The sequence below is a fragment of the Paramisgurnus dabryanus genome, chromosome 6 (genome assembly GCF_030506205.2).
Source record: "Paramisgurnus dabryanus chromosome 6, PD_genome_1.1, whole genome shotgun sequence".
NCBI lineage: Eukaryota > Metazoa > Chordata > Actinopteri > Cypriniformes > Cobitidae > Paramisgurnus > Paramisgurnus dabryanus.
The window spans coordinates 15,773,117-15,796,159 of NC_133342.1; the positions used below are offsets into that span (position 1 = coordinate 15,773,117).

The 23,043-nt window shown below is 38.0% G+C and overlaps 1 protein-coding gene across 3 annotated transcripts in view; it reads left to right on the forward strand.

Moving 5' to 3' along the window:
* rock1 (Rho-associated, coiled-coil containing protein kinase 1) overlaps positions 1-23,043 on the forward strand; it is a 68,856-nt gene that overhangs the window by 26,953 nt on the left and 18,860 nt on the right. For all 3 annotated transcript variants that reach the window (XM_065267964.2, XM_065267965.2, XM_065267967.2), the window contains exons 2-17: positions 3,441-3,522; positions 6,281-6,381; positions 6,655-6,792; positions 6,974-7,149; positions 7,251-7,335; positions 7,410-7,554; positions 10,412-10,550; positions 11,401-11,492; positions 11,586-11,745; positions 15,314-15,380; positions 15,477-15,565; positions 15,846-15,894; positions 16,042-16,177; positions 20,977-21,056; positions 21,312-21,558; positions 21,773-21,879. In XM_065267964.2, the coding sequence (XP_065124036.1) occupies positions 3,441-3,522; positions 6,281-6,381; positions 6,655-6,792; positions 6,974-7,149; positions 7,251-7,335; positions 7,410-7,554; positions 10,412-10,550; positions 11,401-11,492; positions 11,586-11,745; positions 15,314-15,380; positions 15,477-15,565; positions 15,846-15,894; positions 16,042-16,177; positions 20,977-21,056; positions 21,312-21,558; positions 21,773-21,879 (1,893 nt within the window). The remainder of the gene's footprint in view (positions 1-3,440; positions 3,523-6,280; positions 6,382-6,654; positions 6,793-6,973; positions 7,150-7,250; positions 7,336-7,409; positions 7,555-10,411; positions 10,551-11,400; positions 11,493-11,585; positions 11,746-15,313; positions 15,381-15,476; positions 15,566-15,845; positions 15,895-16,041; positions 16,178-20,976; positions 21,057-21,311; positions 21,559-21,772; positions 21,880-23,043) is intronic.

Genomic DNA, 23,043 nt, shown 5'->3' on the forward strand with positions numbered 1-23,043 from the left:
TTGAGTGACCACACATCACGCTTGAACTGCTTCTCAGGAGTGACTGACACATCCAGGATTACAGTAGATTAAGATTTATCCCATTGATGTCACTGCTAACCTGGCTAAATTGTCATTGTTCTTTAAATAGTCCTGTATGCAGATTCATAAGAGTGAATAATTGGGGGGGGGGGTGTAGATGTAAAGAATATTATTTGTACAATTTAGACTTCTTTTATTATTTATTATGATCATTATTATCTTTATTGACCTTTTATCACCTCTGCTATGATTGACTAAGCCCTGTGTCATGTAAAATGAGTGATATTTTTTGTCTGTGCTGACTGTGTATGAACAATGACTCTTGTTCAAGGGATTTACTGTGGGCAAATGTATTTTTTTTAAACTGAAAAATTAGGGATGCACCGATAGGATTTTTTTGGGCCGATACCGATTTAAAGAGACAACTTCTGGCCGATGCCGATATTAAACACTTGTAAACAATACTATACAGTTGGTCTATTAGCTAGTTTATTTTTGCATCAAATTATTTTTACTGAACATGGATTTGATCTAATTAATATTTAACTGACCAACATAATAAGAGAGGCACAAATTAAGCTAAAACAAATATAAGAAGACAGCATGACAACCTTCAAAGGCAGTTTTGGCTATTCAGCATTTACTTTAATAACAACATTAACTAATTTTTTTACCTATAATGGATTTCTTTATGCAGTTAATTAATAAACAATCGGTATCGGCCTTTCTCGTGCTATTGCCGATGGTTTCAAATTCATCAAAAATCGGCCGATAAATATCGGTGGCTGATACATCGGTGCATCACTATGAAAAATGTACACCACCACATTTACAACTGTAATTAGTGGGGCTGTACCGATTAATCATGTGTCCCATTAAAAATGCCTTTCTGAAATCGATTCTGAATCGCAAGGCTGGGATTTTGTGTTTCATGCACAGCTTGTGGGTATACTACGGCATTTGGGCATTAGGAAGTCCTTATCAATCTAAAATCATTATGAGTCTGAGTCGTTTATAACGTGCATTTAAAAAGCAACACTCGTTAAACAAAATCATTTAAAATAATCTTTATTATCATGAAAATACGTGAAACAATTTGAAGAACAGCGATATAAATATTAATGTAGATATTGCCTGGTATAGCGTTTGTAATGCTACTTCTTCAGTGGCACAAAGGGAGTTTCTGCACGAGAGCGCCCCCTGGCTTTGGGATGTGCCTGGATTTCACCGTAATTCATTAAAATTCATTCATTAAGAAAACGCGCATTTGCACGTTTAATCGTTTCAACCCTATTAATTAGCATTGTCCACTTGTAATTCGATTGACCAAAAGGCATACTAATATCAGGTGTAAACATGGCCAGTGTGAATTTGTTGCTTTGCTTAGTTTTTTTGCACTGGCCAGCTGGTGACCGTAATAAAATAAGAGAGCAAAGTATTAAAAGTTAAAGTTGGAACAACTTAAAAAATGACTTCAATTGGTAACACCTCAGGGCTCCAGACTGCCACCAAATGGTGGCATTTTGCCACCAAAATTTAAGAGTGTGCCACTGAATTTTACATTCAGTCGCACATGTGCGACCAGTAAATTTGACCTTTTTTTTTGTGATGTGACACTGAATTTGAAACAGCACATTGTACTTTCTGCATCTATCATCAAAGTATTTATTAGTAATACAGTGGACATTTGTAGAAATGTGATTATTTGGTTAGCATGTTGATTTAGGGTGTGTGCCCCTAAATTTTTTGGTTGCACCCCTAAAATTTTCAGTTGGGGGCCACTGTGCTCCTAGTAAAAAAGTTAGTCTGGAGCCCTGCACCAAAAAATTAAAAGTTAAAAATTTAAAGAGGACATCTCACAATACTTTTTTTAGATGTTGACTAAATCTTTAGTGTCCCCAGAGTACATATGTGAAGTTCTAACTCAAAATACCTCACAGATAATTTATAATAACATGTTAAAATCACCAATTTGTATGTGTGAGCAAAATTGTGCCATTTTGGATGTGCCCTTTAACATGCAAATGAGTTGATCTCTTCACTGGCAGTGGCGTGGTTGGATAGTGCAGATTGGGGGGGGTATTATCCCCTTCTGACATCACAAAGAGAGACAAATTTCAATTACCTATTTTTTTACATGCATGTGGAGAACGGTTTAGGAAAAAACTAAGTTACTTGGTTAATCTTTTTCACATTTTCAAGGTTGATAGAAGCACTGGGGACCCAATTATAGAACTTAAACATAGAAAAGTCAGATTTTTATGATATGTCCCCTTCAAGGTAAAAACCCAATTTTTCACGTTTTAGGTGTTTAAGTAATTTTTTAAGTTGATTCAACTTTTAATTTTTATAATAAGTTAGCCATTATGAAGTTACATAGATTACTGTTTTTTTCTGTTTCTGGCTGAATGTCAAAGAAATGTTTAATCCGAGCTTGAGAGAGATGTGACTTAAGACTTTTAAGTCATTTTTCTAAACATGCCTGACAGGCAGAAGACAAATGCCAACAAATGGTAGCTTTTGGTAAAAGGCTCTTTGAGAAAATGACCTTAAAGGTGGGGTGCATGATCTCTGAAAGCCAATGTTGATATTTGAAATCACCTAAACAAACACCCCCCTACCCCAATAGATTCCGGTCGGACCTTCTTTTGATAGACCCGCCCCACACATACGCAACCCAGGCAACGATGTTGTTTAGTAGACACGCCCCTTACTGCTGACTGGCTACAAGTGTAATTTGGTACTCCGTCCGACTCCCTTTTCCGAAGTGTTTTTTTAAAAATCACGTACCCCGCCTTTAAATAATATCAAAGCGATCAAGACAAGTCAAAGATTTTAGCAAGCCATTGTGCTTATTCCAAAGTTCCATCATAAATCTGATTGTTTTCGGATCGAAATTGCATTGCTTCACTATTTAAATGTTCAGTATACGTTTGCCATAAGCTTTCTTTACATTTTGTATGTAGCACCTTTTATTTTTTTTTCCCACTATGTTTCTCTGATAATGTAGAATTTGCTAGGGTTTACTTGTGCATGGTGCTAAGTATTTGACATTTCTGAAGTAGATTTTTTTATCACTTTGGAAGTCAAATTATGAATGGCTTGAAGTTATGAATCTTTGCACAAAATAGTTTTAACATTAGTTTTAAACATGCTATATTTCCTGAAATCTCAGTTTTAATTGGTTTATTTCCATACTGACTGCAGAGCAGCAATTTTTGCCAATTTTATTAAGTAAATTCCTTGTCTTGCCAGATTTACTAAAAAGTTAAATAGATCTTCAAATGTTTTGAATAAACAAGCCAGACCTTTGTGTAACAGTGTTAAAATGATCACAGTGCAGTTAGACCATCATAACACACAAAATTAACTAACTAATATTTTCGTCTAACATATATTTATATTTTCTTGTTTTCTAGGACAGTTTGGATGCTCTGGTCTACGACCTTGATTTTCCAGCCTTGAGGAAAAACAAAAGCATTGATAACTTCTTAAACAGATGTAAGTATTTTGTCTAGAGTTTTGTCTGGATCTCTCCCGTCTGAAAGTGTCTTTCATGTTCATCAGTTCAGTGATATATCAAAACACTTTCGGCCTGCTTTATTGTGGGTGGAGGTTGTTTTGGGGTCAGTACCCTCAGTCAGGCACCATTTTGTCAGTCCTGGTATTCGTGCAACAAAAGGGCTTTCAGGACTGCATGGTGACCCGCATGTTATATTCCACATGACCCCCCCTCTCTCTCTCTCTCTCTCTCTCTTTCTCTCTCTCTCTCTCATAGTAATGTTACGTCAGAAGGTGGGTGGGAATCATGTTGTGTGGTTATCTACCACCATTTGTGCTTGGGAGAGGAATAATATCTCTAATTATGCAGCCTATGAAGGTGTGCTGTTAATTACGTTTGTGTGTGATAAAAACGTGCGAATTATTCATATTGCTTTACTTTTAGCAAGGAACGCAAGGTCTCCCTAGACACCAAAATAGGCTTAATACTTGTATGTTAGGTTTATTTAATTTGAACCAGTTTATCTTCCACTCAATACACCTTAGGAAAAGCGTAGCAGACCTTGGCAGCTATATACAACTACATAATATAGACTTTGCATCATGTGGTACAGGGTCTTTCTACTGCATCATAACCTGTTACAAGCTCCTCATGGTTTTGTCAGTAAATGCAATATAATAGATGGCTTTCTTTGGTTATCTTTTATGTTTAATGTGTCATTTCTACCACAATTTCATAGTTTATACACATTTGTTGATGTTTTTTATGTTTTTTATCATCTGTCGGCACAAACGTAACTGATATTAAATATTGGCACAAAAAGGCTTGAATTGTTTTAGCTATATCTTATTTTTATTATAACTTACCGGCAGTGCAGTTCTCTGCCACATTTAATATTCCCCCTTGAAATGTTTATGTAAATGTAATGTTTTGTCCAAATATCGTTGGATATCTTACAGTCTTGGCATCTGAGGTTCTGTTCAGTTATTACCTTTGATTTATTAATGTAATTCAACTCAGATATTAGTGTTTTTTGGAGGAGGGTTTAATGTTTTCTCCAATGTATTTTTAAATCTTGCATTTCTCCCATCTCATACATACTGTACACAAACTTGTGCCAAAGGCAACCCATGCCGAGAAAAAATACCTATTGCTCAGCAATGACCAAATTTGACTGAATGTTATCCATCCCTAAGGGAAGCTGAGTTGTTATGTTCGATAAACCCATGAGAGTCCTCTGTGGGTTTTAACAGAGTTCAGCTTAATGGATTCTCACAATGTTCGTAGGCTCTTCTGTAAAGTCCAGGAAATCTCTCTCTCTCTCACTCTCTCTCTTTCTCACTCACTCTCTCTCTCATCTATTACATTTTAAAATGCGATGCAGATGCTTAACTACTACAGATCTCCCCAAAATTGAATGACATTTAAATCTTTTATCAGAAAATCTTGCTGGTTAATCACAGCTTGAGAGCTTAAAGTTTGATAAGAATGTGCTAAACCAGTGTTCAGTTTATTTACTTTTACATGGTGTTAGTTTTATGCTTGACATGAAAATATTACAATGTTTCACATCTTTTGTTAAAATGTATAGATGCTTAATTTGTAATAAATTACACACAAGTTTCCTAAATGTATTAACAAGTTTAATAGCATATTCAATAGGGATGCCTCTAAAAATTCACCCTCACTGTACCCATTATCACAGCGCTACACAGCAAAGTGCAATCTTAAAAGCAGGATTTAAATAAGAGCGGGACGTACCATTTTTCAGAAAAACTTATTTTTAAAAGAAAATGTTTTGGGCCGAGATATACGTTTGCTTTGGTCAGTAACTCATAAGTGTGGTCTATCAATACCAGGTGGAATTTTGAACAAATGTAAAACGACTTCGGGATAATTTCACTTTAAAGAGAGTTGTTAATTTTGACCCGGTCAGCAGGGATGAAAGTAACACACAGGTGGATCAAAAGAATATACATTTTTGTGTTACACTTGTTTTTAGTAAATATACATGACTAAGACCTTGTTTATATGTAACTGCAAACATATTTTGTCATTTATCTTTGCAAAAAATAATGAAATTACGGAGGCTCAGTATCTTGGCTGTTGTTTTTATTAAAATGATTGTGTATTTTAATTAAACATAGTATTAACAATGCTGCTGAGTTGCTGCATTACTATTGTTTTGCATATAATAGTTTTCATAATTTAGATAAAAATCTGGTAAATTTTAGTATTCATATAATTAAATGAAGAAAATTTATTTTTTGTTTTATTTCCATTTAATTTTGGTGTGTTACTTTCAAAATAAGTTTGATTATTTTATTGGTTTGTAGTTGTTAGTTTATCAACCAACTCAGATTCATTAAATTAATTAAATTAAAAAGTCTAATATTAATACAATTATACAAAACATAACATTTTTCGAATAGAGCCGACGCGCTGTTAGAAATTTTGTGAGGTGTGCGTCAGGCTACGCAGAGCTACGCACAGGCTACGTAGCTACGGCGTAGGACCTACGCACGACTATAAATCGCCCTTTGGACTTCAAGAAATTGGCTGATCAAATCCCAAAAGTAAATTTTATACAAGATTTATTTATATTAGTATTTGTTGATATGCATCGGGAAAATTTGCTCTTTAACCAGAATTCCGTTGTCGTTGTTTTTTTTTTTAAGAACATGCTCACATTCAGTGAATGAGTGAATTTACCCTCATTCAATGCAATTGATCACTTGAATGTGTACTTCCTTTTAGATAAGGACACAATCAGCAAAATTCGACAGCTTCGTATGAAGGCAGATGATTATGAAGTGGTAAAGGTCATAGGCAGAGGGGCATTTGGGGAAGTACAACTGGTAAGTGCTTGTATATTTTATTTAACGTTCTTCTTTTACGCAATTTTTGCCTTGTTTTTAACGCTTGTTTTCCATCATATCCTACAATTGATGAAAAAATTTAAATGAAAAAGTATGGCTGTTACTGTGAAATAAACAAAGGTGATTCAAGAGCTAGTGAACGGGATTAGTTGGCACGGATGACCAGATGACTCTATAATCCCTTTAATATTTGCTCTTGTTTAATAATGCTAAGCTTGGCCTAAAGGTCTCCTGTCTTTTTGTGTTTTATAGGTGAGGCACAAAGCCACACTGAAAGTATACGCCATGAAGCTGCTTAGCAAGTTTGAGATGATCAAGAGGTCGGACTCCGCTTTCTTCTGGGAAGAGAGAGATATTATGGCCTTTGCCAATAGTAATTGGGTAGTACAGGTATGAATACCGGCCACCATCTGTGTTGTCAGTGTTGTACCCTATTTTAAAATCAAAGATATTTTACACTTTGCATTAAACACTGTAAAACATTTTTAGTAATACTTTGATGTTTATATTTAGTTACATGCTTAAATGTGATGATTTGTATCTAATTTTTATTCATTAAATGTTTTCCCAGCTGTTTTATGCATTCCAAGATAACCGCTACCTCTACATGGTGATGGAGTATATGCCGGGCGGTGACCTGGTCAACCTCATGAGCAATTATGACGTGCCAGAGAAGTGGGCACGTTTTTATACTGCTGAGGTGGTGCTGGCGCTTGACGGCATCCATTCTATGGGCTTTATTCACAGGTCTCCTTCACACATTAAACCGTCCCTACATTTCACAGTGTCACTTGAAATGATAAAGAAAATGCTTGAAATTAAATATTGCATGCTAATGTTTGTCACAGGGATGTAAAGCCTGACAACATGTTACTAGACAAATCAGGCCACCTGAAGCTGGCTGACTTTGGGACCTGCATGAAAATGAACAAGGTACGTCAGATACAGTCCGTCGGTTCTGGTTCGCATCACATTCTGGAGCTAAACTTCTCGTTGTCTCCTCTCAGGATGGTATGGTACGATGTGACACGGCAGTAGGAACTCCAGACTACATTTCTCCAGAGGTACTGAAGTCACAGGGAGGAGATGGTTTATATGGCCGAGAGTGTGACTGGTGGTCTGTGGGGGTTTTCCTGTATGAGATGCTAGTTGGTGAGTTTTTACGTCAGCACCCATTGATGTTGGAGCAATCCGTTGTATATAATTAGTTTTACTATTATGTTGGGACAGGATAGTGGCTAGGTCAAGAGGTCTTTATGTGTGGAGTGGATGCTCTTCCATGGGTTTACTTTGGGGTATACAGGTTTTTTCCCACAGTCCAAAAACATGCAGGTTAGGTGAATTGGGCATGTCAAATTGATTATATAGATTAACCAGTTATTGCCATGAATATAGCCATAGATGCTGGAAATGCGTTTAGAGTAAATAAATAAATAAATACTATTATGTTGATTTTAAAGCCAAGTTCAGACTGCACGATTTTAGCCCTGATTTTGACTCATCGACAGGTTTTGAGAAATCGCAGACAAATGCCCGCAATCACAGGCAGATCGGTGCATGCGAGTGACAATCACGCAGTGTGAATTATCAAAGACACGATCTGAGAGAATCACACCATACCCGTGAGATATTTGGCATGCTAGATATCTGGGCCTGTCTGCGAAATCATGGCGTGTGAAATGTGTGTTGACTGAACATAACATCCAGGGTTTCCCGCAGAAAATTTGTTAGTTAAGGTGGTAGGGTTGGGCCAGTGGGCGGGGCAGGGCGTATGCATCATTATGAAATTTAAAATATTTTTATTTAAAACACTCAAATAAAACTTAATTTTGAAGAAACTATGACAGAAAATTAACACATACTAGATTATTAATGAATTAAATGTTTTTAACAGATACCTCTAATGGGAATAGCTGCGTGATGAAGTGAAACTAAAGGGTTAATAAACACAAACTTAAGCAGATGTTGTAAATCGTCTTGCAAACGATGATAGATGGCGCAAAAATGGTAAAAACTGATTATTTCCCACTATTAATTACATTATCTTGCTCTAGTGTAACTACTGTAGCATGTAAATAATGCACATAAATAAAGTGAGCAAGAGTGCTCAACAATTATATCTAATCAACAGGCACGTAAAACCTCAGCAGGTTGCTCAAACAACAAAATCACCAGCTAACTTACTTTAAATTTGCAAGAACTATAGACAATAACAGGCTGAAATAAAAAAAATAAAACTGAAAAAAGTCCACTTACAGTTCTCACGGACACACGTTTTAACAACTGGCTATCCTTCAGACATGACGGACCAAGTCTTTCGGCCGTGTGGCGCGTCCGCGCTATTCTCCGAGATGTTTTATCAACTGGCTAGTTATCCTCCAGACAGTGACAGTCCGGACCACGTCTTTCTAATTTCAACCTTGTGGCGCGCTTCCCCGCTCGCGGTGTGAAGCGTGTACGCGTTATTCTCCGAGATGCACTTGAGGGCCTTTTGTGCAACAATTTTTTTTTTTTTTGGACAACCTTGTAAAGGCGGTAGGCTTTTCAAGCTTAGGCGGGCCACCTGAACTGAAATGTGCTGCGGGAAACCCTGACATCGGCGATGACCTAAAGCCAATAAGAGAGCAACATATAGGGCAGCCGGAAGTTCGGGCATGAGTCTCCCCAACCATTTCCTCCTTCATAATCTTCTTTTTTTCGCTGCAAATGAGCGCACATGCAATTTGTATGGCAAGCTTCTTGCGGGCTATCATTTTTAATAATAATCCCAGTCTCTTCCTATCGTAAAGTCATGCAGTGTGAAACCCCTGTCACCGATCCATCGTGCAGTGTGAAAGCAGCAGCAGTTTTAAAAGATCTGTGACCCGACTACTTTGAAAATCGTCTGAACTCTGCATAACTTAAGTGCTAAATAAGCTGATGTTTGTGGTAATGACAAAAATAGTTATTTCTCAATACTAATCTTTTGCTTTGCATCTTATAAGTTGGAATTAACAAGTAAATAATAAACTAAAATAGAGTTACAAAGCACGTTACAAAGACTGTGAACAATGTAGTACTGATTTGTGGAGTTACGCCAATAAACAGTTTTTCCACATTTCTGTGTTTAGGATTATTTGGGGGGGGGCTAAAACATTGACTTAATGGCGCACTGGAGCCACCGAGCATGGCCCCACCTCTAATACAGTCGCGAGCATCCTTATGCAGGGTTCACACCAGACGCGGTAAGCACGAGTGATTTACATGTTAAGTCAATGCTAAGACACGATAAGGCATCCTGCAACGTGTGGTAGGCGCTAATTGATTGTTGTCGTGGGAAACGCCTGAGTTGAAAAATTGGAACTTCGGTGGCTTTCTGTGCTGCGTTAACCAATCAGGACCTTGCTGTAGTAGTGCCGCCCCTACCGCAGCTGGTGTGAATGCACCATTATAGATTGTAGCAGTATTTGAAAATTGAGAAAGATGGCAGCTTTTTTGCGTGTGGCCGTGGTTTCAGTGCTGACAATGGACATGCCCCCTGTGTTTGAGAGCAGAGAATCCTGCCTGTTTTTCCAAGTTATTTTTATGAGTTATTTTATTTATTTGGCTTTTTTGTCATTCAAATTTAAATGTGGTTAATAACACGTTTTTATTTGATTTCATAAACTGAGAACACATTTAATATCTGACTTTAACAAATACATATTGCACACTTTTAATCTTTATTTCAAGAGGAAGGCTCACCTTTTCTTGTTGCTGCTGAAATTGCATATCTTAGCAATGTTTCTTGATGTAGGAAGTTCTCCAAAAAGTCGATTATTAAAAGCTCCACTTCAGTTCCTTATGACCAGGAGAGATTTCCTGGCAGAGGCACAAGAGTAACTGAACATTTAGGTTTTTGATTTAAATTCCTGCACTAAACAAACAGCATGAAGTGGATGAAATTCCTTAGTGTGGCTGACTCCTCATTACAGGGAAGAGAGGAAACATTCAAAAGAATGAACCTTTGTCTTGTTTAATGCGTCCTTAGGTGACACACCGTTCTATGCTGACTCGCTAGTGGGCACCTACAGCAAGATCATGAACCACAAGAACGCCCTGACCTTCCCCGATGACAGCGACATCTCAAAAGATGCAAAGAGCCTTATATGTGCTTTCCTCACAGACAGGTTTGAACTTTTTCAGTTGTATTTCTGATTTTAATTTAGAAATTTATTTTTACACTTTAAAAAATGCTGGGTTATTTTCAACCCAGCGTTGGGTCAAAAACGGACGAGCCCAGCAATTGGGTTGAAATGAAACCAGAAAATATTTATATTTGACCCAACAATGGGTAAAAACAACCCAGCATTTCGGTTAAAACAACCCAGCGGGCTTGGGTGGTCCCTTTTTGATCCAATGCTTGGTTAAAAATAGCCCAGTATTTTTAGAGTGTATATTTAATTGTGCTAGTATTTATTTCATGTATTTTTGAGAATGTTAGAATGTGATGCCTACGGCTGATTTAAAGCCCAGTTAGCAAGTTTTGTATGGGCAAACGGCACCCACTTTTTCATGAGAAAATGTCAAATCTATTATATTGATATTAGCATACAGATGTTTCAACATAGGTTTTTTTTATCTTGACCCATCAGCTGTGTAGGTGTTGAGACAGTTGTTAGTCTAGATTTGTCTTTTTTTTTACGAAGCAACTGTTAAACCTTGTGTTGAATCAGTGAGTTACGATTTTCTTTGAAGTTCCTCAGGCGACACAACATCTGTCTGGTACATTTCACTGTTTTATTGCTTCTTACCCACTTTGGTCACGCCACAATTCTTAACTCTCAATTACATTTGTTTTAAAGAAGATTAGGCTAATAGCCGCAAAGCTTTGAACTGCTATTGCTAGAGAAAATTTATGTTCTTTTGTTCAAAGTTATTTTATCCATCTTAAACATTTTCATTTGCATGAAGGTTTTAACATTTAGCTTTACAGTCTTGTGTTGATTTACCATCATTTTGCTCATCTCCTCTTATTAGGGATGTGCGACTAGGACGCAATGGAGTCGATGAGATCAAGCGACATTCTTTTTTCAAGAACGACCAATGGGCATGGGAGAACATCAGAGAGAGTTAGTTGAACCTGGCTCCTTTTTTGCATTTTCTTTTTCATATATAATATATTATGATCCCATTTATATCAAATCTGCAATTGTTGTGTGTAGCCGCTGCCCCGGTTGTCCCGGAGTTGAGCAGTGACACTGACACAAGTAACTTCGATGACATTGAGGAGGATCGAGGGGAGGAGGAGACATTCCCCATTCCTAAAGCATTTGTAGGCAACCAGCTTCCATTTGTAGGGTTCACCTACTATAGCAATAACCAGTGAGTATGGGTTATAAAACAGACCCTTCATACTTAAAGACTAGTCGGACGGTAATTGTTTCTCATGAGGATGTCTGTAAAAATACATTTGCATGGTTCTTTAGTGATAAAACTTCGGATGAAGATAAATTTACAGTGGAAATGTGAGTTTGTAGTTCTAAATATTTTTCTTAATTTCAGTTATGAAGGTGTTGATCTTTAAAACGCATGCAAAGAAAGCGGCTTCTTTGATAATAATGTAAAGCCCGACCGTTACCATAAAGTGCTTCAAACTTGGTCCTTCAGACTGATCGGCTCTCTTTCATAAAAGGCTTGCTTGACTTCATGTGGAGCCGTAGAGAATGATCAGCACGTGGCATCGCAGTACTGCAAGAGCGATTTGAAAGCTTACGTAACCTTTTTATCAAATTGGTTTCGCTCTGCTGTGATGTCACTCAGGGGTCACACTGCGCAGCACCACTGAAGTCAAACAAACCTTTTCCCTAATTGACACACTGCAGAAAATGACTTTTCGGACTATAAGTTGCTCCAGAGTATAAGTCGCATCAGTCAAAAAATGCTTCATGAAGAAGAAAAACATATATAAGTCGCACACGACTATAAGTCGCATTTATTTAGAAAATAATTTTTTTGGCTGCATATTTTACTAATTGCAGTTTGTAATCTGCAGAATAGGACTTTCTTTTGGGGGGCATATTGTTTGTGTCTTTCTCAGTTAACTTTAAGTTTACAGTTTCAGTTAATTTTTTCAGGGGTAGGCTACAGGAGCAGCATATAACACCCTCTGGTGGCTGTAGACAGTAATGCTTTATATTGGTTCATGTTAATTTTTACATATAAGTCGCAGCTGACTATAAGTCGCAGGACCAGCCAAACTATGAAAAAAGTGCGACTTATAGTCCGGAAAATACGGTACTTAGTTTTTTTGTCTTGTTTTTAGTACAAATATCTAAAAATTCTTAAATCAAGATGCATTTGACCAAATGACCTAAGAAAATAAGTTTAGTTTTTAGACCAAAAATATCAAGTTTAAGTGAAGTCATGGGGTAAAATCATCACTGCAAAAAATTATTTTCAAGAAAAATATTTCTTTGTATTTTTGTCTTGTTTTCAGTAAAAATTAGGGATGCACCGAATATTCGGCCACCGAAAATTTTCGGCCGAAAATAGCCCAAAAGACTTTTATCACCGAAACAATACGGCCGAAATGTTGTGATGACGCAAACAGAAACCGCGACCTGCACGTGTTTGTCTGAAGCAACATATATGCGGCGTGGATGTATTTAACCGCAAAAAGGCGCTAAAGTACGCACAGAGGCACATGCGGTTGTGTCCGGTCCAGACGTGATCATCACAGTGAGTACGCTCTTCAAAGATCAGAACTCTTGATGTGTAAACTTTAGAGAGAGTCACGCAAATGTGTCTCATACTGTATAGTCCATTAACATACATGTGCCGAATAAAGCAATGAAAAACAACGTAACATTTTTATGCTGCGCTGTTTGGGATTCGAATTCGTTCTCTGTGTGCGCGCGCGCGTTTAAGTGCCCTCAATAGTGCACACATGAGTAAGACGCAAACAAGCGAACGTAAAATCTTTCTGTTATTGACAGGGCACATATAAACAAAATTATCTCCAAAGTATTATTTTTCTAATTAAAACATTTGTTTATGTCTTAAGTGTATGTATAGATTACAGTCATAAACCAGTCTCTGCTTACAGTAACCTCAAATAACCTACTGAAGTCTTACAAAGAGACAAATAGCTCTAAAAATAATAATATATTTAATTTATACAATAAAGACAGTGTTATGACTCATTTAATTCGATTTCTGTACCTAATGCTAATGTTAGCCCTTATTAATGTGCAGCTTTGTTCTTTTTTATAAATGTTTGTAATTTCTTTATTTGTTATTAGATTTTCCCCACCCCCTTTTTGCTGATCTGAAAAATAATCCGATCCGTGCCTCAAAAACTGTAATGTGATCTGAACCATGAGTTTTGTGATCTGTCACACACCCCTAGTAAAGTTAGTACACAGTGATAGCCTTAAATGCATTTGTACTAATAATTGGCATAATAATTTATTTCGGTTTTTCGGCCTTGGTTTCCTCATTTTCGGTTTTCGGTTTCGGCCAAGAATTTTCATTTCGGTGCATCCCTAGTAAAAATATCTAAAAATTCTTAAATTAAGATGCTTTTTCTTGTTGAGCAAAACAACCCAAGAAAATAAGTCTAGTTTTTAGACCAAAAATATCAAGTTTAAGTGAATTTGTGGATGAAACAAGCAAAAAAATCTGTCAATGGGGTAAGCAAAAATTATTTTTACATTTTTCTTAAACACTAAATTCAAGAAAAATTCAAGAATATAAATATTTTTTACTGAAAACACGACAAAAATACTAAGTTTTTTTTCTTTTTTCTAGAAAAATTTTTTTGTGGTGATTTTTCTTTATTTTCTAATTGAGTGTTTAAGAAAAAAAGTTCAAGATTTTTTTCTTACCCCATTGGCAGATTTGTTTTGCTTGTTTTATGCACAAATTCACTTAAATTAGTTATTTTTGTCTAAAAATTAGATTTATTTTCTTAGGTCATTTTGCTCATAAAGAAAAATGCATCTTGACTTAAGACTTTTTAGATATTTGAACTTAAAACAAAGCAAAAATACTAAGTAAGAACGTATTTCTTGCAATGCACGCTAACAAGCTGATGAGTTGAATCGGGTGTTTTATATTAAGAGACATCTAAAAAATTCTGGGAGAGGGACTGAAGTTGACAAACGCTGCTCTTATGCTGCGTTTACACCAGCCATGGTAGGGCATCAAGCGCGAGTGATTTCAATGTTAAGTCAATGTGAAGACGCGTTGACGCGTGTATGGAGGTCTGGCGGCACGAATCAGGCATTTAGTGTGGCGGGGTAGACGCGAATCCGCCTCATTCCGCCAAAGTTCAAAATTTTGCAACTCGTATGTTTGCTGTGGCGACGCGCGAGTTGAAAATTTTGAACGTTAGCGGTAAAAAACGCTGCGTTAACCAATCAGGAGCTTGCTCTAGTTGTGACGTGATTACAGAAAGCGTGCGGAGTCGCAGAAGCCCCTCCCATTACGCAAATTTCCGTGTGTATGTCTTGATGACTAGAACTTCATGCTCTGCTTTTTCACGCGGAAATGAAGCGAGTAAACTCAAACTGTTCAAGTGGAAACTAGGCGCAGTAGAAGCAATTGTGACGCCTCAAACGCGGCTGGTGTGAACCCACGGTAAAGGGATGAAGAAATTACTTTTGATTTAATTGCCTATTATACACTCAAATACGTGGATTTGGGTGGCCCATAAATTACCACTCAACATTGGTGTTGGTCAAAAACAGTAGGTCCTTCGTCTGGGCGGGTACAAACTGACATTCTGGATTCAGATCTATAAATCACTTACTAATCCCTGTAAATGTTAAAAAATACCTTGCGTCCCCATGAGAAAAAATTACCGTCTGAATGAGGCTTTAGTGTCCAGATGTTTCTGTTCATTTGGTGAAAATGTGACAAAGCTAAGCTTCTTATGGTTCTCTGTCAGGTTTTCTCGGGGAGTAGCCAAAGAGACAAGTAACACACGCAGTTCGATTAAAGAAGATAAGAGTCAAGTAAGAACCTCCAAACAGAGACTTTAATAAAGAGCGTCATGTTGTTATTACTTGTAGTTTGTGCGAGTATGAGTGACTGTGTTTCTGGTCCCTCAGCTGGAGAATCTTCAGAAGAGGATCTATCAGCTAGAAGAAACCCTTCACAGCGAGATGCAGCTGAGGGATGAGATGGAGCAGAAGTGCAGGTGTTTATTTATCCAAACACCTTCATAACCACCTTCAACTATCCAGACCAATCAAACACCTTGTCTGTCAAACATGAATCTAATCCAATCAAAGCCTTGTCCATCCATTCCAACCCAATCTCTTCTTTCCATTCCAAATCATCTTCTTCATTCATCCAGTCTTGTATTGATCTAGATTAACCCCTTGACCATCTAAAATACTCATTTCTATACAGACACCAATTTTTTCTCCGTAAGATCAAGCTTTTGAAATTTGTTCTATGATTCATTTTCCCCTCAGGGTGTCCAACACAAAACTAGACAAGATAATGAAAGAGTTAGATGAGGAGGTGAGTAAATGATTTCACCTCCAAACCATGAATCTAAATAATTACAGAGACATGTGTTTTGGTCACAAAGCTTCAATAAATATCTGACTTATTTTTAGTATTTTAATTCCCTGTTACTTAGCATTTCACTGTCCTGACATGTTTTAGACTAACCTGAGGAAGAGTGTGGAGGCTAATGTGTCTTTATTGGAGAAAGACAAGCTCATGATCCAGCACAGGGCAACAGAACACCAGAGAAGAGCTGACCAGGAGGCAGAAAAGAGACGAAATCTAGAAAATGAGGGTGAGAATTGGAAATCGGTCATGTTGTCCTTGTTGTAACCATTTTTTTTATATTTAAATGCTTAAAAAAAAGGATGACTTTAGCTTATTCACTGTATTCCCCAGAGTTAGATGGTCCATACATACCCTTTTCATCTCCGTGCATCCTGTAAATCTGTCTGAATGACCCTCCGCTAGCCTAGCTTAGTGCTTCGCCTTCTGAGAATCTATTTCCCAGTATGTATGCAGTTAAAAGATGGCTGTGCCTCATATGACCTTGTTATTTATACACGCTGTGACTATACAAATCACAACACAAAAATATAGCTGCAAGCAGCAATGGCGGGCCCTCGCACGTTTTTTTACCGCTACACAGTGCGTCCGAGAAAACGATGCACGGTGGGCAAGGGCATCAAGTGGGTAAATATCAGTGGGCTATTTAATGTTGTTACTGAGCCATTTGGGGACTGTAGGTAAAAGAAACCCCACATTTTAGACAAACGGGGGCACTAGTGAGCCACTTGAGAGACACGCCTATGTCTGACCTGTTTTTGCACACTTAACAGCCGACAACTCTGATGTGTGTGCCGACTTTTAGGTTAATATAAGCACGCCAAGAGCCCTAAATATGCCTGAAATAAAAGTAAAGTTTGGGGCGTTGCCATGGGAACAGCATTTGAGATATCAAAAATCCCTTCGCAATTTATTATCTACTATGTCTCGGCATCATGTTGACCACTTCTGGTGTCAATCGCATGAATATCCTAGAAGGAGTATTTAAAAGAACATCGGCGTCAACTGAAAGGCTTAAATATGCCTTCAAAATGAAAGTAAAGTTTGACGCGTTGCCATGGCAACAGCGTTCGAGATATCAAAAATCCCTTCGCAATTTATCATCTACAATGTCTCGGCATCATGTTGACCACTTTTGGTGTCAATCGCATGAATATCCTAGAAGGAGTATTTAAAAGAACATCGGATGGAACTGTCAAAAAAATCCACCTTGGTTACTGACAGGCTTCCTGGCGCCTGGTGGTGGCGCTATACCCGAGACTCACAATAGGCACATCGTTGCGATCGGAATCTTCAGGCGAACAAACACTCTGCTTGGCATCACAATAAGAATTTTTTTGCATTAGATATTAGACACTTCCTGTTTCTCTGATTTCGCCACAACTTTGTCGACTCGCCATGGCAGAACCGTTCGAGATATCAAAAATCCCTTCGCAATTTAGCAAGTCCAATGTCTCGACATCATGTTCACCACGTTTGGTGTCAATCCCATGAATCCACTAGGAGGAGTATTTAAAAGTTCAACGCATTCATTTTTTAAACAATCCAAAATAGCCGACTTCCTGTTGGGCGGAGCTTAAAACTTAGAGTGCTAAAGTTGTTCGGGTCGATGAGATCTATATGCGTACCAACTCCCGTACATGTGCGTACATTTTTGCCCGATCTGTGCATCAATGTTATTTTTTTGCATTACAGGGGGCGCTACAGAGCTCCCTTGCCACGCCCATATTCCAGCCTTTGCATGAGCCTAGTGGCACGTGACTTTGATATCTGTGCCAAATTTCCGTTGTTTTCGAGCATGTTAAGGCACCCAAAGTGCACGCCAAGAGCTTAAATATGCCTGAAAATGAAAGTAAAGTTTGACGTGTTGCCATGGGAACAGCGTTCGAGATATCAAAAATCCCTTCGCAATTTATCATCTACAATGTCTCAGCATCATGTTGACCACTTTTGGTGTCAATCGCATGAAAATCCTAGGAGGAGTATTTAAAAGTTCACCACATGCAACTGTCAAGAAATCCACCTTTTGTGACTGCCACACTTCCTGGTGCATGTTGGTGGCGCTATACCCGAGACTCAAAATAGGCACATCGATGCGATCGGAATCCTTGGCCGAACATACACACTGCGTTTCATCCCAATAAGACATTTTTTGCTTTAGTTATTAGACACTTCCTGTTTCATTGAATTCGCCATAAATTTGTCGCCTCATCATGGCAACACCGTTTGAGATATCAAAAATCCCTTCGCAATTTAGCAAGTCCAATGTCTCAGCATCATGTTCACCACGTTTGGTGTCAATCGTATGAATTCCCTAGGAGAAGTATTTAAAAGTTCATGACTGACACACTTCCTGGCGCCTGGTGGTGGCGCTATACCCGGGAGTCACAATAGGCACATCGATGCGATCGGAATCTTCAGACGAACAAACACCCCGCATGGCATCACAATAAGATATTTTTTGCCTTAGATATTAGACACTTCCTGTTTCTCTGAATTCGCCATAAATTCGTCCCCTCGCCATGGCAGAACCGTTCGAGATATCAAAAATCCCTTCGCAATTTAGCAAGTACAATGTCTCGGCATCATGATCACCACGTTTGGTGTCAATCCCATGAATCCACTAGGAGGAGTATTTAAAAGTTCAACGCATGCATTTTTTAAACAATCCAAAATAGCCGACTTCCTGTTGGGCGGAGCTTAAATGTTAGAGGGCGAAAGTTGTTCGGGTCGATGAGATCTATATGCGTACCAACTCTCGTACATGTGCGTAAATTTTTGCCCGATCTGTGCATCAATGTTTTTTTTTGCATTACAGGGGGCGCTATAGAGCCCCCGTGCCACGCCCGTGTTCCAGCCTTTGGATTTCTGCGATGACGGACGACTCTGACATCTGTGCCAATTTTCAAGAGTTTTCGAGTATGTTAAGGCCCCCAAAAAGTCCAAAAGTGTTAAAAAAAAAAAATAAAAAAAAAAAAAATAAATAAATAAATAATAATCCGAGCAAAAACAATAGGGCTTCGCACCTACGGTGCAGGCCATTCTGGCCTGCTCCTCGGTGCTCGAGCCCTAATAACGGCAACATTTTCCTATTTATATAATTTATTGGGAGCAGTATGCTAGCTGGAGCCATTTACTGCCAGTCTTTGTGCTAAGCTAGGCTAGCGTGGGTGCGTCAGACAGAGTTACGGCATGCACAGAGATGAAAAAGGTATGTATGGACTTATCTAACTCTGGGGGATACGGTGAATAAGCGAAAGTCTCAAAAATTGTTCCTTTAAACGCCCGAGTTGAAAAATTTTAACTTTGGCGGAATTTTGCACCGCGTTAACCAATCCGGAGCCTTTTTATAACCGGAGTTTTTCCTCCTGCGGTTTAAAAAAAATCCCCTCCACACATGCTCGGTTTAAAAGAAATCTATGCCTACATGAACATGCAAAAACACATGATCACGCGCTGTCAAGAGCATGCCATACCAGCAGGCGGAGATAACCCTAATCATAAAGCCACGTTGGCCAATAAGAAGCCTTAATCAGAAGCAAAATCAGTTGTACTGTCTAAACAACAACACTGCAACCGGTGTTTCTGAAAAACATCACCCTGGCAGGGGTTATCAAAAATGTTCGGCTTCAGTGACGTGATACTGCGTGTCTGTGTGGAGGAACGGCCGAACCCTGTTAAAAAGACACGGTTAAAAAAATACACGTGTCTGTGTGACTTACTTCTGTCTTAAAAAAAAATCTAATAATTTACTCAGCCCCATGTCATCAAAGATGTTTATGTCCTTCTTTGTTCAGTCAAGAAGAAATTGTGTTTTTTAAGGAAAACATTCCCGGATTTTTCTCCATATAGTTGACTTTAGTGGACCTTAACAGTTTACAGTTTCAGTGCAGCTTCAAAGAGCTCTAAACGATCCCAACCGAGTTAAAAGTACTTCTTTTTTGGCAATATTTCACCTCATAAGGCCCTTATGCCTCAGTTGGGATCGTTTGTGTGACGTATGCAAAACTATCGCTCCAGTGTTTACAAGTGTGGAGAAAGAGGATCGTTTACGACGTTGTTGTATATGGAATGATGATTATTATTTAAAATGGTCTGCAAGTGTACATTTCACATATGTAACGCGTGACTTTTCGACGTGATTATGTAATGTGTAAGATCGCGATGGGGCGTCCCATGGCCATTACAAGACAAGAAGTTGTGGTTTAAAAGTACATACATTTTTAGCAAAAATGACTATTGTTTTGCTAGATAAGGCCCTTATGCCTCGGTTTGGATCGTTCAAAAGCTCTTTGAAACTGCAATTTTAAACTGCATTGAAACTAGCAACCATTGAGGTCCACTAAGGTAGGGCTGTTGGTGATGATTTCAGATCACCACAATGATTGCACATCTCTCTAAAAAACACAAGGGGGAGCTGTAGCGCCTGTATAAACGAGACCGTATCAGATGGTGTACCTTAAATGACAGTGTAATGCGATACATTGCAAAGCCATTTTTAATACAGTGGGAACAACTGCATTTAAAGAAATGCTGCAAAACACTGATAAGCAGTATGAACTATTATCATTAAATAATTAATTTTAAATATATGTTATGTGTATTAATATTCACTGCTAGGTAAACCTTGTAAAAGATTTAATTTTAAAAATCACAACAATGTGTGAAAATTATTTCATTAAATGTCAAAGCAATAAAACAGACAATTAATCAGCATAATTGTCACAATGTATTAGGCAGTTAACTGTCAGACAAATTTCATAATCGTGACAGCCCTACATTAAGGACCACCATATGGAGACATATGTATTTATTTTTATGAAAGTTGAGTAATCCTTTAACAGCAGGTATGGGAAGACATTAGCAATGATCTTAACATAAATGTAATTTATTAGAAAGTGCTATGCCAAAAGTAATATATGGTTATACTATGCCTTTTACTTAACAATAAACAATTTTTAATGGAAGTTGTAAAGTTTTTGTTTCCTTCATTTGATGTTTTGTTCTTTATTGTGACCTTTTTTCTAGTGTCAACTTTGAAGGAGCAGCTAGAAGACTTAAGGAAAATCAGCCAAAACAATGAGAAGCTTTCCCACCTGCAGAACCAGGTGAGCTTATGAAGAAGAGCATCACCTGGGGTGTTGGGATGAATTAGAAAAATATATATATTTTAGAGATTTTTTTTGCTATTTATTTTAAGGGATAAAGCTCTGTATGAAGGTCTGTATAAAGCTCAAGACTGTAAAATTACGATTTATGACAAATTAATGTCTCTGGCCCACATCCTTTCCTCATAGGAATTGTTTACACAAGATAGAAAAATTGTGACTTTTTAACATCTTTCCCATTTCTGTGATTGACAGCTTGGGGAGGCCAATGACCTCCTGCGGGCTGAGTCGGACACGGTGGCGCGTCTGAGGAAGAGTCACACGGAGATGGTGAAGTCCATGAGTCAGCTGGAGGATGTGAATCGTGAGCTGCAGGAGAAGAGCCGTGCGGCAGAGAGCGCCAGACAGCAGCTGGAGAAAGAGCTGCTGCAGCTTCAGACCACGCTGGACACTGAGAGGAGAATCAGCAGCCAGGGCTCAGAGGAGACCCGAGAACTGCAGGGTAAGAACTGCCCGGTACCTCACCGCATTCGGCTTCTCAATTTTTTGCACAGGATAATTTTAAATACATCATTTATGTTCCTAACTTCACTTGGAGATGTAGTGTGTAGCGTAGGGTAAGTTATGTATGGAAATAACATTTACCAGATGAATGAAAGAGATACACAATGCTTTGTTTGTGTACACAAATGCACACGAGTCGTCTTCTGTTGCAGCTCGTATCACGGGTCTGCAGGAGGACAACAAGAACTTGAAGCAGAACGTTTCTAAAGTGGAGCTGGAGAGGAAACAAATCCAGGAGAGATGTAACGCCCTTGAAAAGGTTTCTTGTTATTTTCTTGATCTACTTCACAGTTCTTTTACATTCCTTGTAGTCAACAGTAAATCTGTGTGTGTGTTTCTCTTTAACTTAGTTTGTTTATCCAAGGAATATTCCTGGTTAAAGTTAAGCATCTCAGACAAAATGATGTTTAGAACAGAAAAACTTTTTGGCTCGTCCCTTAGTTTTTTTGTTGTTAAAGTCGCAATGAAATTGAAATGAAAAACTATATATATATTTTTTATATTGTGGTATTATTAACAAATTACTTATCTGTGAGCTTCATTATTTAAAAAAAAATTTGTGTGTGCTCAAAATCTTTAACTAAAAATGCAAATCTCCTCCCCTCCTCAAAACAATCTCTCTTCACTTCCGGTCATAAGTATGGCAGGTGGGCGGGGTCCGGGAGAAGATCGCAGTGATTAGCAATTGGCGGCACGACCCGGCTTCGAACGGTCCAGTCAGGTCTCGATGGACAAATTCAAATCCATCCCTGCCTTATTTCATCTCAAAAGCCGTTTTATTCGGATATACGTCACCACGGGGAAAATAAGGCAATCGCTACTTCCGTTTCATGGCGACTTTAAAGTCAGAATTGCTGTAAAATTAAAATAAGCATTGGTGTTAATATAATATTAGTGTAATAGTTTTATCTATTCTTGTATATTAAAGGTTCATTATGTTTAGTACTTCTAACTGCTATTCTCATCAGTAAACCTGGTAACGCGTGTTAGAAAACTTTTTAAAACTTTTTACATCCAGGTAAAAAAGCTGTTACACAAAATTGTGCCTATTTAATAGGTATGTGCATCTTTATATTACTGAGTCCGATGCGATTCGCATCTTGATGCATAGCCTAACATGCAATACATCAAAGATACATACGAAGCAGTTACCGATGGGATACCATGCACTGCGGTCCGATTTTGATTCGATTCAACACAATGTCATTCAATGCAGTATGATGCAATGGAAAATGTAATGCTATGCAATTTAATATGGTACAGATTGAATTTGTGCATGAGTGTCAGGACCATTATAAGAACACTTTAAGACTAAACTTTAAAACAAAAACATGTTTATAGAGCACCCATCACAACGCACAGATTAGCTGGCCAATCAAACACACAAAGCTTTTCAAATCCGTGCATTTCAGGAAGAGAGTGA